General features: G+C 35.0%; 1 protein-coding gene across 3 annotated transcripts in view; it reads left to right on the top strand.

Moving 5' to 3' along the window:
• nvy (nervy) overlaps positions 1–17,017 on the top strand; it is a 131,902-nt gene that overhangs the window by 93,384 nt on the left and 21,501 nt on the right. For all 3 annotated transcript variants that reach the window (XM_065512498.1, XM_065512499.1, XM_065512500.1), the window contains one exon: positions 6,599–6,695. In XM_065512498.1, coding sequence (XP_065368570.1) covers positions 6,599–6,695 — 97 coding nt within the window. The remainder of the gene's footprint in view (positions 1–6,598; positions 6,696–17,017) is intronic.

The following is a 17,017-nucleotide window of genomic DNA, read 5'->3' on the forward strand; positions in this document are numbered from 1 at the left end:
TGTGTCCCCCACAACTTTTCTATATAGAAAACTTGTGTGTCCCCCACAACTTTTCTATATAGAAAACTTGTGTGTCCCCCACAACTTTTCTATATAGAAAACTTGTGTGTCCCCCACAACTTTTCTATATAGAAAACTTGTGTGTCCCCCACAACTTTTCTATATAGAAAACTTGTGTGTCCCCCACAACTTTTCTATATAGAAAACTTGTGTGTCCCCCACAACTTTTCTATATAGAAAACTTGTGTGTCCCCCACAACTTTTCTATATAGAAAACTTGTGTGTCCCCCACAACTTTTCTATATAGAAAACTTGTGTGTCCCCCACAACTTTTCTATATAGAAAACTTGTGTGTCCCCCACAACTTTTCTATATAGAAAACTTGTGTGTCCCCCACAACTTTTCTATATAGAAAACTTGTGTGTCCCCCACAACTTTTCTATATAGAAAACTTGTGTGTCCCCCACAACTTTTCTATATAGAAAACTTGTGTGTCCCCCACAACTTTTCTATATAGAAAACTTGTGTGTCCCCCACAACTTTTCTATATAGAAAACTTGTGTGTCCCCCACAACTTTTCTATGTGTGTCCCCCACAACTTTTCTATATAGAAAACTTGTGTGTCCCCCACAACTTTTCTATATTTTCGGAAACAGTGTCATCTACTTGCTATAAACAAAACAGTTGTCTATCAACCAGCCACCCAGCCAGCTGCTTAATTATTAAAACTCATATTCCCCTCCCATTTGTTTTGCGCCATCGTGCCCACCTTCCCCCAAATTCTCTAAGTGCACATTTTGTTTTAATACGAATTTGGCAGCACAGCTGCTTTCTATCAATTTTACTTGTTTTCAAAGCATTTTTATTTCTATTTCTACAAATACACATTCATCAATATCTACGATAATTTATTTTAATACTCAACAAAAACATAAATATCGTATACACTAATAACGAATTGTTGTAGCATGGACACATTTGTGAAAAAAAATATTGAAAATAACAAAAAAAAAAAAAGAAAAATCATCATAGACAATGTGCAATTACAAATTTACAAGTATTGAATACAAAATAAATATTCCCAAGTAAGAGTCTGTGTTTATTTTGAAAAATGTTTTGCATCTCTAGAGAAATGTTTGTGAATGGATAAAAAACTACTATAAAAAGAAAATATTTTATACAAATAAGTAAGAAATTTTTGAATATTTAAAATGTTTTTATAACAAGTAAAAAAAAAAGAAAAACTCATTGTTTTGTTAAGCAAAAAACACTTAAGAGAAGGAAGTTAATTAAAATTTGAATAATTTAAATGTTTGTTTTTTCTTATTTTTTTTATATATAAAACTTAAATTGTATCTGTTTTACATTAAAGATATTTATTCATGTGCAAAATTTCAAAGAAAATGAATACATTTTGTAGAAGATTTATAATCAGGAACTAACGAACTATACTTTAATAAGTATGTCTGTGGGCAATTTTAGAAACAGATTTAGATGAAAGCATTTCAAATCTGAGATTTCTCCAATAACAACTTTATAACTTTTAAACATGAATATAATATTTTTTCTGTGAAGGCCAGAAGTTCCAGCAAAACGTTTTACGCCTCTGTTTAAGATCAAATATAATCGATTTTGATGAACTAATTCAAGACCAGACGCTGTTGAAATTAATACTAGATCCAATCTGCCGCTTTCAAGTATCCAATAAGGTACACGATACCTCAACTTGATTATTCATCACATGTTAACTCAGAAATGTATGCCTTAACAAACGATGAACAGGACATTCACAGAGAAAGTTCTCACTATATATCCCTATCGTCGAGAGTAACAGTTTACAGGAAGTCCAAGTCTGCTTGCGTGTGTATCGATCATTTGTTAACTCAGCACTGAAATGTCCTTCCAGTTTCTAATAAAGAGTTGTATAGTGCGTTTCACATTGTATACAGACCACATTTTCCTGAGAACCTTGTATATTTCGAATTTGCGTTTTCTACTATGAGCTATCTTAGAATAGAACCCAAAGCTTTTGCATTTAAGAGTTTCAAGCGGTAAAGAAATTTAGAAAGACTTACTATCCTGTAAAGATCTTGATCTGACCAAGTTAGAAGACGTGGTGTATATTTCAATTGACATAAGTGTTTCCTGAATGTCCCAGTAATTTAATAATATTCCCGCCGAGTAAAACTTTACATGGCTCTCAGACCGCCAATACATTGGAATGAAATACAGTATAATTATCTGGAGGACGTCTTGAGAGCTTTAATATAGTCATTAAGTAAATGTCTGTTGGAGATAGTTGCCAAATACTGATCAGAGCCTCTGAAGAACTAGTGGTACACTTGTGCTCTCGATGCAAGCTTATCTCTACTCTCGGTGCAAGGTTAAACGCAGTGCTGGCATCTCTCTAACAGAGAAATATCACAGTCCCTTTACCGTAGTAGTCTAAAGCTTACTAACTTGGACTTTGTGGTAAACCAATTCTGTTTTATTAATGTAACTCCTTGCCCGGTCTCTATGGCCCATTCACAACGATGGTTATTCCCAAACCATTGAAAATTATATCGCTAATCACAACCATAAACTTTCCTGGAATCAATCAATACCACATCGTCCTTATAAGCAACAGCCATAATTCCCTTATTGTCCAAATTAACTTGAATGGAGTTTACAAAAAATCATCGTATCGTTTGTTCCAGTGACAGCTATTGATTTCAACATGATCACTATACAGCTTCTGCAATATAATGAAAACCCTTCTAATTCCAAGTTGAAGTAGTGCATTGCTTAAATTCGGGTGATCTCTCAATGAACCTTACAACCCCATGCATAGCTGTTACCGTTGATCGACCCTTTCACAGCTGGAGAGTTCCAAGAATCCCACCACCCTTAGCTTTTTATATAAGTCAAAGGGTTTTTCCAAAGTTCTCAATAGTAAAGATCGAAAGGCAAAAGTCTTTCACATTTCCACACTTATTTTCCAAATAAACGGAACATAGTTATGGGAGATGCAGAATTTATATATTCTACGGAGCAAAGAATGATGGATATCGTTCAGTTTGACAGCATCTGCGACAGAATGCCATACGGTTCCAGAATTTAGAATTTTGGGTAGCTCTTCTTACGACTACTAAAGATATCCACGATCTTATCAATACCGGCAATCGTATCTTCGCCCTCTATCATTTTATTTTAAGTTTATGTTTCCGGAATCCATAGAATATCCAGTTCTTTTAAGATTCTTGAAGCATGGTTTGGTTTCATAGTTCTAAAAAATATATATTTATTAGACCTTGACAAACCCCTAATGGAAGTTGTAAAAATTTGATCTACCCTTACTTTCCTTGGCGGTAAGGAACTTTCTTAGGTTATTTGGCTCCTCGTTAGTGAAACTGTTCGATGGGGGTGCAGTTTTCACTGACGGAACCAAGCTTAACTCTGGTCGACAAGGATATTAAACATTCATATAGACTCCCTAACGAGTGCAGTGTCTTACAGGCAGAGATTTTCACGATCTGGAAAGCCACAGAGTTGATAATGGATTACGTCACTATATATGTAGACAGTCAGGCGGCTCTTAGGGCTTTGAAATGTCATTTAATACATTCCATCTTAGTGGAAGACTGTAGGAGAGCTCTGGAAGAGTTATTGGTACAGTACTCAATATGATTGTGTGGGGTATCGGGGCACTGTAACATATTGATAAATTAGGTGGCAGATGAACTGGCCGGATATGTTCTGATTTAGATCATGGTACTAGGGAACAGGGGGTAAAACCTCCTATATGTCACTACTACAGGCTAATATTTGAAAGATTTCACCAACCAATCCAAACTGGATGCAACAGCAACCAAAACACTAAAACACTAGTTGGAAAGTTGTAATCTTAGAAATCTAGTAGGGGTGATAAACGGTCACTGTTCAATTGGGGCCTTTATAGGTAAATAGGGTAATGGCACACAGGATTTATGTAGGGTGTGTGGGGATGTAGAGGAGCTGGAAATAGTAGAGCACATTATGTGCAACTGCCCTGGGTCATAAATTTAATTGGCTAGGTAACAGATTTCTATATGAACTTGGGAGTATTGCAGGCTGTAAACTGAGTAACATACTGGGTTTTATCAGGGCAATAGGTTGGTTATTTAAAGGACGTTCTACAGTGATTTCAAATCCGTAACCAATTATTTCTCTATGCAGATTTGGATTCCTCTTTTTCATACTTATTTCTCTACATATGACTCTTGAAGGGAATCACTATGGACCTTATGGTCTCCGAGTTTTTTTTGCCTGTAATTAAAAAAAAATGAAAAACTTTGATTCTTCTTGTGGATTATTTTTATTTGGTCTTTTAATTTTTTTCACATCAAGTCGAGAATATGATGTCATGTAAATGGCCGCCGCCACAGTTGATTGTCATTTGAGCCCTTTTTGTGGCATTTTCCATCACTTTGGCCAAAACTTCCGGCGATAGGTCCTCACATTGTTGACGGATATTGTCTTTAAGAGCTGCAAGAGTCTAAGGCTTGTTGACATAAACCAGCGACTTCAAAAAGCCCCACAAAAAGAAGTCTAGAGCGGTCAAATCAGGCGATCTTGCTGGCCAGTGCAAATCGCCAAAACGGGAGATTAGGCGCCCGGGAAATGCATCCTTCAGCATATCGGTTGTGGCACGTGCCGTGTGTGCCGTTGCACCGTCCTGTTGGAACCACAATCCCAATTCATCAAGTTGCGGCAAAATGAACTCGTTGATCTTTGCTCTGTAGCGCTCACGATTCACAGTAACCGTTTGGCCCGCGACGTCTTCGAAGAAAAAAGGTCCGATAACACCTCCTGCGAAAACAGCACACCATACAGTGACTTTGAGCGGGTGTAATGGCTCTTCGTGGGTTACACGCGGATTTTCAGTGCCCCAGAAGCGTAAATTTAGCTTATTTACGTACCCGCTAAGATGGAAATGGGCCACATCACTCATGATTATTTTTGATGAAAAATCATCTTCCTCTTGGTGGTGATTAAGGATGGCTTGAGCGTATGTCAGACGCGATTGGCGGTCAGCAGCTAACAGCTGATGCACCGTCTGGACTTTGTACGAAAACATCTTCAAATTCTGTACCAAAATTCGCTGTAAAGACCGTCGACTGATACCCATTTGCGTGGCAGGTCGTCTGGTCGATGTCGACGGCGCTTCCATGACATCCTCTGCTACAGCAGCAATATTCTCTGCAGAACGGCTACTCCGGGGTCTGCCACGCCTGGCAGCATCTCGTGTTGTGCCAGTCTCTTCGAGGCGAGCGGCTAAACGTCGCAGTGTTTCACCAGTAGGCGTTGGACGGCCAGGAAATCTGCGACGAAATTCACGTTGTGCCAAAGTCACCGGCCGATTACTGGTCAAATAAATAGTCAGCAATATTCCGCGTTCTGGAGCATGTGTTTACTAAACAAATGTCAAAACAGAACTGACATTAGGGGACAATCGCAAAATTTATAGCATTTTCTGATAGGAGGATTACTTTCGCGCCACCTTGTATAACATGAATACTTCAAAAGGTACTTTATTAGATCTGGATTTTAATTAACAACTTGGTACTACAACTATATTTTCTACAGTAAAAGTTGATTTTAAAATGCCATATTTATCCCCGTAACTCTATAAAGCAGCCAGAAATACATTACAATTCGTTAGCTTTATTTCTATACTAAGTAGACCCCCTCTTCTTTTAGCACTAAAAATACTTCATCACAGCCTTATTGGCTGTAATCAACCAAATGTTGCCGCTGTTTAAATACCAATTTGCCGCAAGTGTTACTGTTATATTTGATTAGTTGGTTAAATGAAGGTTTCGTTACGCTTCACCCTGTCCACACTACCTGACAACGGTTATTACTGCTCTTCCGTTTCCCAGCTCTTCCCTCACACATTTGATTTAACTAACTGTATTTATTTGAGTATTTGATATACATTATTAGCAGCTGTTTTAAATTGTTGTTTCAGTTTTAGTTACTGTTATTGTTTTTAAGCTTTTTATTAATATTTTTGTTGCTATAAACAACGACAAAAATTGACACATACATCAAAGGTACGTGTCAATTTCCCACATTTAATTTACTATTCGACAACATTTTTATGGGCAAATTTGTATTTATTTTCATTCAACTCCGCTAGACACATGGCGGGCGTAACTTCTGTCTGCCTGCCTACCTATTTGCCTGTCTATATCATTATAATTATCGCTTTGATATTTGCCCCTCTCCATTTAGTTTTTTTATATTTTGTTATTTACAGAAAATCATGTAAACTTATTTATTGCTGGGATTCTTTTACATGTGGCTGTGTCTGTTTTATTTTTTTCCTTTTGGTTTGAAGTTGTGGGTTTTGCATGTCAGACATTAATTCCGAGCATAAATCCATTTAAATATTTGAAAATGAAAAAAAAAACTGAACTTCTTAATAATGTGAGAAATTCATCACTTGCCGATTGAGTTTAGCAAAATAATTATTGTTTTTTGGGTTAGAGTGAATATTTTTTTTATAATAATTGCTTTTAAAAGTTATGCTGAAATATTAATTGTGTGTGTTTGTTTTTTTCATTATTTGTAGATGGCTCTCGACGGTAAAACGATTATAAAAGAAGAAATAACAGACAAAGACGCCTATGAGGCTTCAGCATCAGCTAATTCTACACGCAGAACAAAAGGTGAGTGTTAATTCTTTGTTAAATCCTTCAAATATTAAAAATGTTTTTAAAATATTACGTTTAGCGTATAGCTCCATTTTAAGCAATCTTTAAAATTTCAATATTTTAAGGCTTTATTAAATCAACAGAAATTTTTTGTAAACAAATTTAAATTAAACCTCATGATCAATACATTATTGAATTTGAATTATATTGTAAAGCATTTTTCAAATTATGAGATATGTAGATTCTTTATTCTTTATTATGAGATATGTAGATTCTTGTAGAAGTTTGGCGATTTTACAACATGATGATTTCCACATCAAAAATGCCTCAACAAATGTATTTGGGTCGATCTTAACGATATTTGTCTTTGAATGAAAGACGACCACGATTAAACCGTTTATAGTCTACATGACAACCCACAGTGGTATTTTTATGAATTTCTATGTTAGTGAAATTGTACAGTTATGCTGAATTTTCGATTTAAAATGGAAAACTGAAAAGAAATTTTGAAATTTATTGTCAGCAATCCAGCAATTCCCAAAAAAAATTTGAAAAATCCCAAAAATGGGAATTTTTAGTTATTTGGCTATAATATCCATACCAGGGTCGGGGCTATCGGAACCCTTTCCAAAATAATTAAAAACATATTGAGCCATCTAAAATCGGTTACTATATTTTGATATCGAATATGCGATTTGAGAATTTTTGCCCTAAATTTTAATTTTACATAAAAAATACTAATTTTTTGGAAGGACCTGGTCCCTTCGGTATCAACAATTTTCAAATTTTTTTTCATTTTAAATATTTGATGAAAAGTTAGCTTCTCAAAAAGTATAAATTCCATAAACATCCTCTTAGAAATTGTTTGCGATAACTTAAAAAGAAAAAAATTAGCCTCTTTACTTAGTCATTATTTTTAAACAATTCTTTTTTCTATTTGACACATACATGTGTTGTTACTTCAATAAAGGAAATTTGGAGAAAATCGGGAAGTATTTGGATCCGCTGTTAGAGAAAGATTTATTCCCATGTATCCTGATCGCTTATCTCTTAGAAATTCTTTATAGTCAAGATATCAGTCTGTATAACGTTGTCTTATACACGTTTCTAAATACGATGGAAAAAAATCACATAGGTTTAGCGTCACAAGCTACCATACTCCAGCAATACTGAGTATGACCGCCAAATTCAGAGCCAATTGTAAGCCCACGTGATCAGCCGGCAGTGAAAAATACTATGGATCTGTTCCGTAATGCTATCAATCAAACTAGTGCACCATATTGTTACGAAATTGTACTTGAATTCAAATATAACGATTTTAAGGGCTGATTTAAAAGTAGCATAATGCTTTCAAGTAGCAGTGCTGTGATGGCAGACTGTAACATATCTGTGGGCATTATTAAATAAAAGCTTTCAGTTGATTTGATCGTAAGTTGGCAACGCTGCACAGAGGGGCCAAACATACTAATTTTGCGGATTAATTGAAAATACAAATTTCAAGTATTGTGAAAACTGAAAGTGCCAGCTAAAAGTTCAATTAATGTGAAATATTAAAAGGTATTTTTATAGTCACGTGTTGAAATTACATATTGTGAGAAAAAAACCTAAAAAATTGATAAAAAAAAAAATAAAAAATTGCGCAAATAAATACTATTTGTGATAGGTAATTTAAAAAAATTAACAAATCTAATTATGCAACCATCAAGTTCAGGTATTTGTTGATATGTTTTGGTTAAATTTAAATTTGAATTATTTGTGGAAGTGGCTTTGCTATTAGTTTTTATATTGGACGTGCAAAAAAAAAATGGATTTTGTCAGTTCAAATGGACATAAAGTTATTAGCTGGGCTCAGCTGGGCATAGAATTTAATATAATTTAAAAGCCTGGACAGTTGGGCGTTGTTTCAGAAAAAATTAGGTTGCGCATCGCTGCGCCTCATAAGTTATATGTAAATTAATAAAAGCTTCACCCTTTAAGTCTACCATCAAAAAGCACTTTGCGATTCTGATAAACGTTTTATTGCTGTCGTTGTTGTTGTTGTTGTTATTGTCATTGTTTTTTTTTGTTTTATAAGAGATGTGCAAGTGTTGTGATTAATAATACGAGAGTCACGTGTGAGTTAGGCCTGGACGTGGCTATATTCTTGTATTATAATGAGATAAACAATAATAAACTTTTACCAATTACTTTTCTTTATTTAAGTTTAGTTTTCCATCCATTGATTTTCTAATAGTGAATGAATGCACGCGGAATTTTAACAATTTAACTCTCATGCACTCACGGTTGTATATGCTTGTTGAAAAGTTTTTTTTTGTGATTAATTCGAAGTTTTTTCTTGTGGTTAATACGAAGTCATCCGATAGCAGGCAATTTAGCTTAATAAAAAATCATGTTATTGAGCGCGATCGTGAGAATTTTAAAGTTTTATATCGGGAGCCAGTTATCACTCACGTTTAGACCTGTAGTTTTTATATTGTCTCATTTCAAATATAGTGTTGTATAAATTTCAAAGCAGTGCATTTAAACTTTGCAAGTCTTTTAGTGGCAGGAGTTGGGAAAGATCTCTATTATTCAACCTCCCATTACTAGTTAATATAATGATATCATCTTAAAACAATATGGTAGATTTTTTATCAATAACATGCATGTCTCACTGATGTAGTTCTATAGATGTAGGAGAATTAATAATTCATTTGTTTGGGGGGAACCCGATTCCACCCTCGTATACCCTTCCGATTTTGGCGGAACGTGTAGTTTGTTTTTAGAGTTACCCGCAGCAAATTTAGTGTGCATAACTATTGTAGTTCTATAGATATAGCACAGTTAATAATTATTTTATATGGTGGGTAATTGACTTCCCCCTCCTATATCCCTAAAATTTTGTTACAATATGCGGATTAGTCTAAGGGCTACCCACGTAAAATTTTGCGAGCGTCGCTATTATTGTTGTTGAGATATTAATAAATCCGTAAAAAAGGGGCATTTGTCCCCACTGTGCGCTGTATTCGAATATTCAGTTAAAGGACATTGTAGAAAGTACACCACAGATGGCGTATGTATTAGTAAGATCTAGAATATTCGAATTTTGACAGTTAAAGAGCAATCTAGAATCTAGAAGTGTTACAAATAGTGGCAGAGGTTGCAGTCGTGAGTGAGTTTATCAGAAACGCTTTTCGAATAAACATCATCTAAGTGCCTTAAAGTGTGTTGTGTTTTTCAAGTAAATTCGTGTACATTATAAATTGTGTCTGTATTTCTGAGAATTTATAAACGTGTATAAAAAACATTGAGTGGCTATTTAATTCTGTGGTTGTTGTACATTTTGAATAAATAAAGAGTTGTTACAATTTTTAAACTACTAAACGGCTTTTATTTGCAATCAAAAGTATCCGGTTTATTTAAAGGAAATAAACCAAACGTTTTGAAAAGGTTAAAACGTAACAATATATTAGTGGTACATGAAATAACAAATTAATGACAAATTGGGACTTCTTTAGAGTATCCAAAACCGAAACCGAAAACCGGTCAATCGATTTTTCATCTTTGTAAACTCCACCGGTTTCGGTTTTTTAACAAACTGGTTTTTGTAAGTCGGTTAACCGGTTTTAATGTAATATATTTTTTGAAGCTCATTGAAACATATTTTTGTCGGGCGAAAAGTTTTTCTGAAGTATTTCGAAACATATCTACAATGAAAGCAATCTTGACTGAGCAATGCCGATTTTTTATACATCCAAAAGAAGAAAACCTTTAAGCTTCCGCCTCTCTTAAAGGTTTTCTCATTTCAATGCAAGAAATCTTTACTGAGCGAAGCCGATTTTTGATACATCCGAAAGGAGAAGATTCTCCAAATATTTCCCAATGCTTCCTAATTTGGAATTATTTCACATTTTTTTGGACTAATATCTACTTATATTCAATATTTACTTATATTTGCCGGATATCACTGATAGCGTCATAAATAGCGTCTGACTGTGCTTACTGAAAATATACCTGGGTCTTTCGTGAACTGCGTAAGATTAATTCGGAGCAGATATGTTACATATATACTTTGTACCGTTCGCTACCATCTCCTTTTTATTTAGACTTTCATTAATATCTCTTCAAAGAACAAAGTTCCTTTTTCAACGCTTCCTGTCGAATTTCTTTTACACTTTTCGTTTCTGTTGCGCAAATTTGGAGACATCATAACATTGGTATTTCTAAATGGTTCCCCTGACAATCTCAGAAACTCGTCGACTCTCCTCCAGTTATGTCATGAACACCTGCCAAAGTTGGTACCGTGAAATAGCTCCCAAATGAAATAAATCCCAATGAAATAATTCCCATGAAAAATGAAATAATTACCAAAGGGTGAAATGAAATTACTCCCAATAATCGACGGTTTCATAATTTTAAAAATATTAGTCCCAAAAAAGCGAAATAACTCCCAATGAAATAAATCCCAATAGAAATGAAATAATTCCCAATCCGAAGCAATTTATTAGTGTAATCTAACTCCCTATGAAATAAAGAACTACAAAAGTGAAATTATTCTTCGCTTACCAAACATATTTTGCATTACGGGCCTATGGCGTAGCGCAAAGGTTTCCTCTTCTGGGGCGTATAAAAACTGGATTCGCATAGAAATTTTTTTGACATTGTCGGCCTTTGGCCGGGCGCTAAGGTTTTCTCATAATAAAATGAAATAAAACCCAACAAAAATTTCATTGGGAGTTGTTTCATTGGCAGTTATTGCATTATGAAATAACTCCCAGCTAAAAATTATGAAATAACTCCCTATGCGTTAGGAGTTGTTTCATAATGAAATAATTCCCAAGTTGTATGAAAAATTTGTTGGGTGTTATTTCATCTTTTCGTGGGGAGTTATTTTACGGTACCGTAAAATAACTCCCCACAAAACTGCCTAACCTCCCACAAAACTGCCCTTCGTTTTTGAAACAGATAAGTTTTTAATTTTTCCATACATTAAGTCCCCATACAATGTCCCTCTCAGAAAATGACTTGAACATTCATAATTTTCTTGCAATAATTAATATCGTGATGAATTTGGACATAAACAAGTTTTAACATTTATGAGGATCGGTCCATAATTGACCCTACCCCCCATATAACCCCTATATCAACAAAATATTTCATTATCACATATTGATGGTGGGTATACAATATTAGGTAAAGCGGAATATAACACTCTTAAGTGCTTGTTCTAATTGGGAATTTTTTAAAAAAAATATTTAAAAATTTTATATTTATCCAATTATGGCTAATAGTTTTTTAGTGAAATTATTTTAAATGTAATTTTAGTTTTCCTTGTGTGTAGTTGAGTGAAACATGTATTCTAATCCTTAAATATTCAATGGTAAATTCAGATTTTCTCATTAAACGTCTTAAATACCTATCTACCACAAAAATTAAGTTTTATTTCCTAAAATAAGAATTATGAGAAGTAGAACACCTTGTCCTGTTAAACAATTGTTTGTATATGAGAATTTAGTCTTAAATCGAACAAGCACATTAGGGTGGTATCGCTTGTATGCAGACGAAAAAGTAATTGTTGATCCCAACTAAAATTGGTGAGCTGGATGATATTTATACGTTGATTCAGCTCACCAACGGCTTAGGAATATTAAAATAAAGTATACATTCATTTCTGTTAGCAACAGTTTTTGGTAGCAGCCTAATGTATGGTTTGGTGGTTAAATATATTTGTATAGCAACCATTTTTTAACAAAATTTTGAATTGTTGTTTTTCTTTATGTAGGATTTTTATGGCAAAAGAATAAAAATAGAAAAAAGGAAAAAGCTTAGACAAAAACATACAGAAAACAATCTGTTGTGTAAACATTTAAGAAAACAATAGATGATAGACGATTCTTAATATGACACACATACCTATACACTGTACATCCTTATTTTGTAAACATTTGCTATTGAATGATGATGTATTATCCTGCACACTAACACATGCATACATAAAACTGTGTATGATTGTTAAATTGTATGGCTGGGTATGTGTGAATATAGTAGGAATGAATATCATCAAACAATACAAGCACAATAGTCAGCTACAATACAAAAAAAAGAAAACTTAAAATACAAAGAAATGGGGAAAAATGTATGGGAAAACATTTCAATAGGAAACAAATGAAACAAAAAGGAGAATGATGGAGAAAGAAAAACAGGTTAAAGAAAGCTTATGGTTGAATGGCTGAGAAAACATAAAGTTGCAGCTGTATCCACAAAATATTATCGCAAAAGTAAACTGCTAAAGCTTACAACAGCAGCAGTAGCAGCAGCATTGGCATCAGCAGCAACCAATAACAACAATACAAATGGACGTATCCTTGAAATAAAAAATAGAATCCAAACAAAAAGAGGACAACAACTACACTCACAAAAAAATTATATGAATAAAAGGAGATAAATCGCTTTGTATATTGTCTTTATTGGCAGCATTGAATTGAGTATTTCTTAGGCGACAGTATTGCTTTCATGGTGTTAAATGTTTTTCTTTTCCTCCCTACTCTTTTGATATTTTTTTTTTAAACTACATCCAGCCAGCAGCTTTTAGGGAATATGTATGCACGAAACTTACTACGATTGCTGAAAAATTCCATTAACTTAAACAAACAATTGATAGAGATGAGGGTTTATTCATTAAAATGTAAATTATTGAACAGTTTGGCAATATTGGCAACTGCATATTATTATGATAATAAGCGAAATGATTAAGTGTGAAAACAGTATTCGGAAAAATTAGAAGGTTTGTGTGCATAGGTTAGGAGGGTAATACAGACAGACGGCTTATTTTGAAGGAGGATACCGTGGATTTCTGGCAAAAGCCGTATATGTCCACATCTCGTTTTATGTTGAACCAACCCAATACTCAAATGCACATATTTAGCAACCGTAAATCCATATCTGAAACGAAATATCCATTATTTCAGTCTTGTATCCTTAGAATGCAGGAATTTCATAGAAAACTGACTATTCATCGTCTTTATCTTAGCCACATCTACAGTAATCGTAATTATAGAGACACAATCTCCTCTTGTGCGTTACTTAAAGCCAGATCTAACTAATGCATTTCAGCTTGCATTTGGGACTCCCATCTAGCATTATGTAGATGGGTCACAGTTCTACGCTGTTCTCGATCAATATTATTGCCTGGTATGTCAAGATTTTGTATATTGTATTTTAAAAATAGTATCTTAAGAATATGGGCAATAAGTCCTTGACTTTTTGAATTTCCCAGCTCTTAATTTAATGATTAAATCAGCTGCTGTCAACTGTAAGTTGACTCCTGTCATGATTTGAAGAAGCTGCGTCATTTAGTTTGTGTTTGACAGCCACTGAATGCAGACTACCTCGTGACTTGAAGAGAATTTGGAAAAAAATGAATTTCGTCTGCTCATTAAGCATTATTTTTTGCGGAAAAAACCACAACTCGTACCAAGGCTAAGCTTGATAATTACTATAGATCGTTTACTGAATTTCGTTGTGGCCTTATAAGCACGGAAGATGCAGAACGTTGTGGAGGCCCAGTTGAGATCTCTACGCCCGAAACATTTGAAAAAAAATCACGATATGAGAGATTATGGAAGCCATAAGCATCTCAGATATAAAAAGTCTATGAAAATATATGTAGAGCAAGAATGAATCGAAGTACCGAAATAGTTATACTTCGATCCCTGGCTTCGATCCCCCTAAAGCTGTTAGCTGTCCCGAATGCATTGGAATGCACCCATAGTTTTTATTCTCAATAATAGTCGCAAGCCGCAAGCCGTATTTTGTGTGGAGCCGAACTATTTATCTCGCCTGACTGTATTTACTAGCTACTCTTAGCCAACTAACCATAGTTTACCAATTGCGAGCTTAAGAATTCATCTCCTCGGAAGTTTATACTCCTAAGTTAAGAGCCTAATAACTGTATTCGAAGCATAGCCCCAATGTAAATGGGGCTACTGATGCTGGAAAAAACTTATGATCGAAACTCAATATATACGGAAATATTGTATCTTTCGATTTACTCAGGGGATACGCCTACTTATGCAAAGCATTATGTTGCAACTAGGAAAATAGGTTATGGGAAAGAGGAAAGAGGGAGTAGTGTTTGTGGACGATTTGAACTTTCCTACATTGAAAATGACAGGAATCTCTTCAGTGGGAAGTTTGTTCCACATATGAATGAATTTGTCCTGTAGTGTGTTGTGCGGTCCACTGGCCAATCGACCACAAATGGATGTGTTCCTGATGAAAAACTTGTTTAACGTAGAAATCTGCGGATATCAGGAACAAGTTCCCTAATTTCATCAGAACACATTCCATTGTAATACCGATAGAACAGTGAAAATCAGCCCACGTTGCGACGGTTCTCTAGCGAATAAATAGAGTGGGATACTATACTGTCACCAATAATCATCTTCTCCCTCTCCTGTATGCGGTTGAGAAACTTCAAAATATACTTTGAAGCACCGGCCCTCACATGGGAGTTGTATTCCATTTTCTTTCGGTGTAAATAGTGTGGGGATGAGATGGAGTGAAGTAATTCCTACTTCACCAGAAGACGTCACTTAGCGATATTCACAATCTTGTGGGAATGGTTTAGCATCATTGAAAATGCAAAATTGTATAGGTGTGTGTGTATTTTGTTATTGCATTTCTGTAAAATGTTGCATTTGCAATTTCCACAAGACTGTGAATACCGCTATTGTATTCTCATGCTCAGAACATCAAAAACTGTATGACTACATAATATTTACACCACCCATAAATACAGATGAAGCGACAGGGTCTGTCGTTCATTTTTGTGTTAATATGCTACACTGAGTCTAGCGAGCGTTGAAAGCGACCCTATTCGCACGACCCCATTCAGAGATTGTCACAAGGTCTCGATTAAGGGAATCATTCATGTTTTGTCTCATTGCGCCAATCTGCAAAAGACTTGGTCTGTAAGTGAATGAATATGAATGGCAAATGTTGCTGTCATCTGCAAAAAAATAGAAATGGAAGTCTGACGTAGAATTTCCTTTAGAAAAAAATATTGAATAGAGTACGAGAAAAAACGGAGCCTTGCTGTACCCTTGAATTTATCTTGAACTCATTTGATGAGATTCCATCTATAACAACTCGTATAGTGCGATCTTTGAGAAAGCTCGATATAAATCAAGAGAAGTTAATACCGACAGTAAAAGCAATAAGTTTTTATAAAAGTTCACCACACTCTTGCAAATATTTAGAGCCACCACTTTACTTTCGCCAAAACGGTGAATAGGACGACACCATTTTTCCAATAGGAAGGCTAGCAAGTCTCCAGTCGTTAAGTAAATTGTTTGACCTCAGGGTTTTTAGCCTCTCCGTTTTTAGGAATTGGCTTGACATTAGCTACCTTCCAACATACAAGAAATATGCCGGCACGGTATGAAATACTGAAAAGGTTAGCTAGTAGATGAGCTAACGTCGAAGAGCACTGCTTCAAGACCAGCGTTGGTATGCCATATGGCCAAGCAGACTTAGTTGCCAGTAAAATCTAAATCTAAAATTCGTTTGTGCTACAGAATTGGCTTAAATATAGGAAATATATCAATAGCCACTTCGGCACTGGATTGTTTAAATTTCCAAATGCTTCCTAAAGTGGGAAGAACGCATTTCCAATTCATTTATTGAACGATTACTTCTGGAAAAGAGAAATCAAAGTAAAGGCTATCCTGACAAGGCCTCTCTGTTTAGAGGAGCATCGCACGAGCAGATGTTTTATAAAGAGAAAGCTAAACATATGAGATTTTCTCTCTGGAGAGCAAAACGAAATATTAAGTTGAATTAATTTGCGAAGTAAAAAGAAAACGCTAGCCCACATAACTTGGCGCATGTATAAAAACCTTATTGTTTAACTGTTCTACTGGATATCACTCAACGAAGTGAAAAATATGTAAAATCGGAACATAATTTGCACCAGGAAATGAAGTGTTCCCCAGTAATGGAACACAGGGTTATGGTGCGAAAACAGTTCATCCTGTGATGTCATTTAAAGGTTCATCCTAGATTCGATATCACACTCTGGCACTGACTACTGGCATGTGCAGGATCTATTGGATCGGAATTAATATACAGCAGTTTTGGACGACAAGATACCACATGAATGTCGTACTTGTGATCGCCCACCGTCCATAGCAGACACAGAGAAAAACATGCTGTGGACAGCAAGAGTAATTCAGGCAGAACTGGGGGTCGGCATGGTGCGACATATTTACTGCCTACTGGTCCAGCATAGACAGTGTAGTTCCAAATTTATGCCCAGTGGATTTATGAACCAACCCTGTAGAAGTAGCACAATTACT

Source organism: Calliphora vicina, chromosome 5 (genome assembly GCF_958450345.1).
Source record: "Calliphora vicina chromosome 5, idCalVici1.1, whole genome shotgun sequence".
Lineage (NCBI taxonomy): Eukaryota > Metazoa > Arthropoda > Insecta > Diptera > Calliphoridae > Calliphora > Calliphora vicina.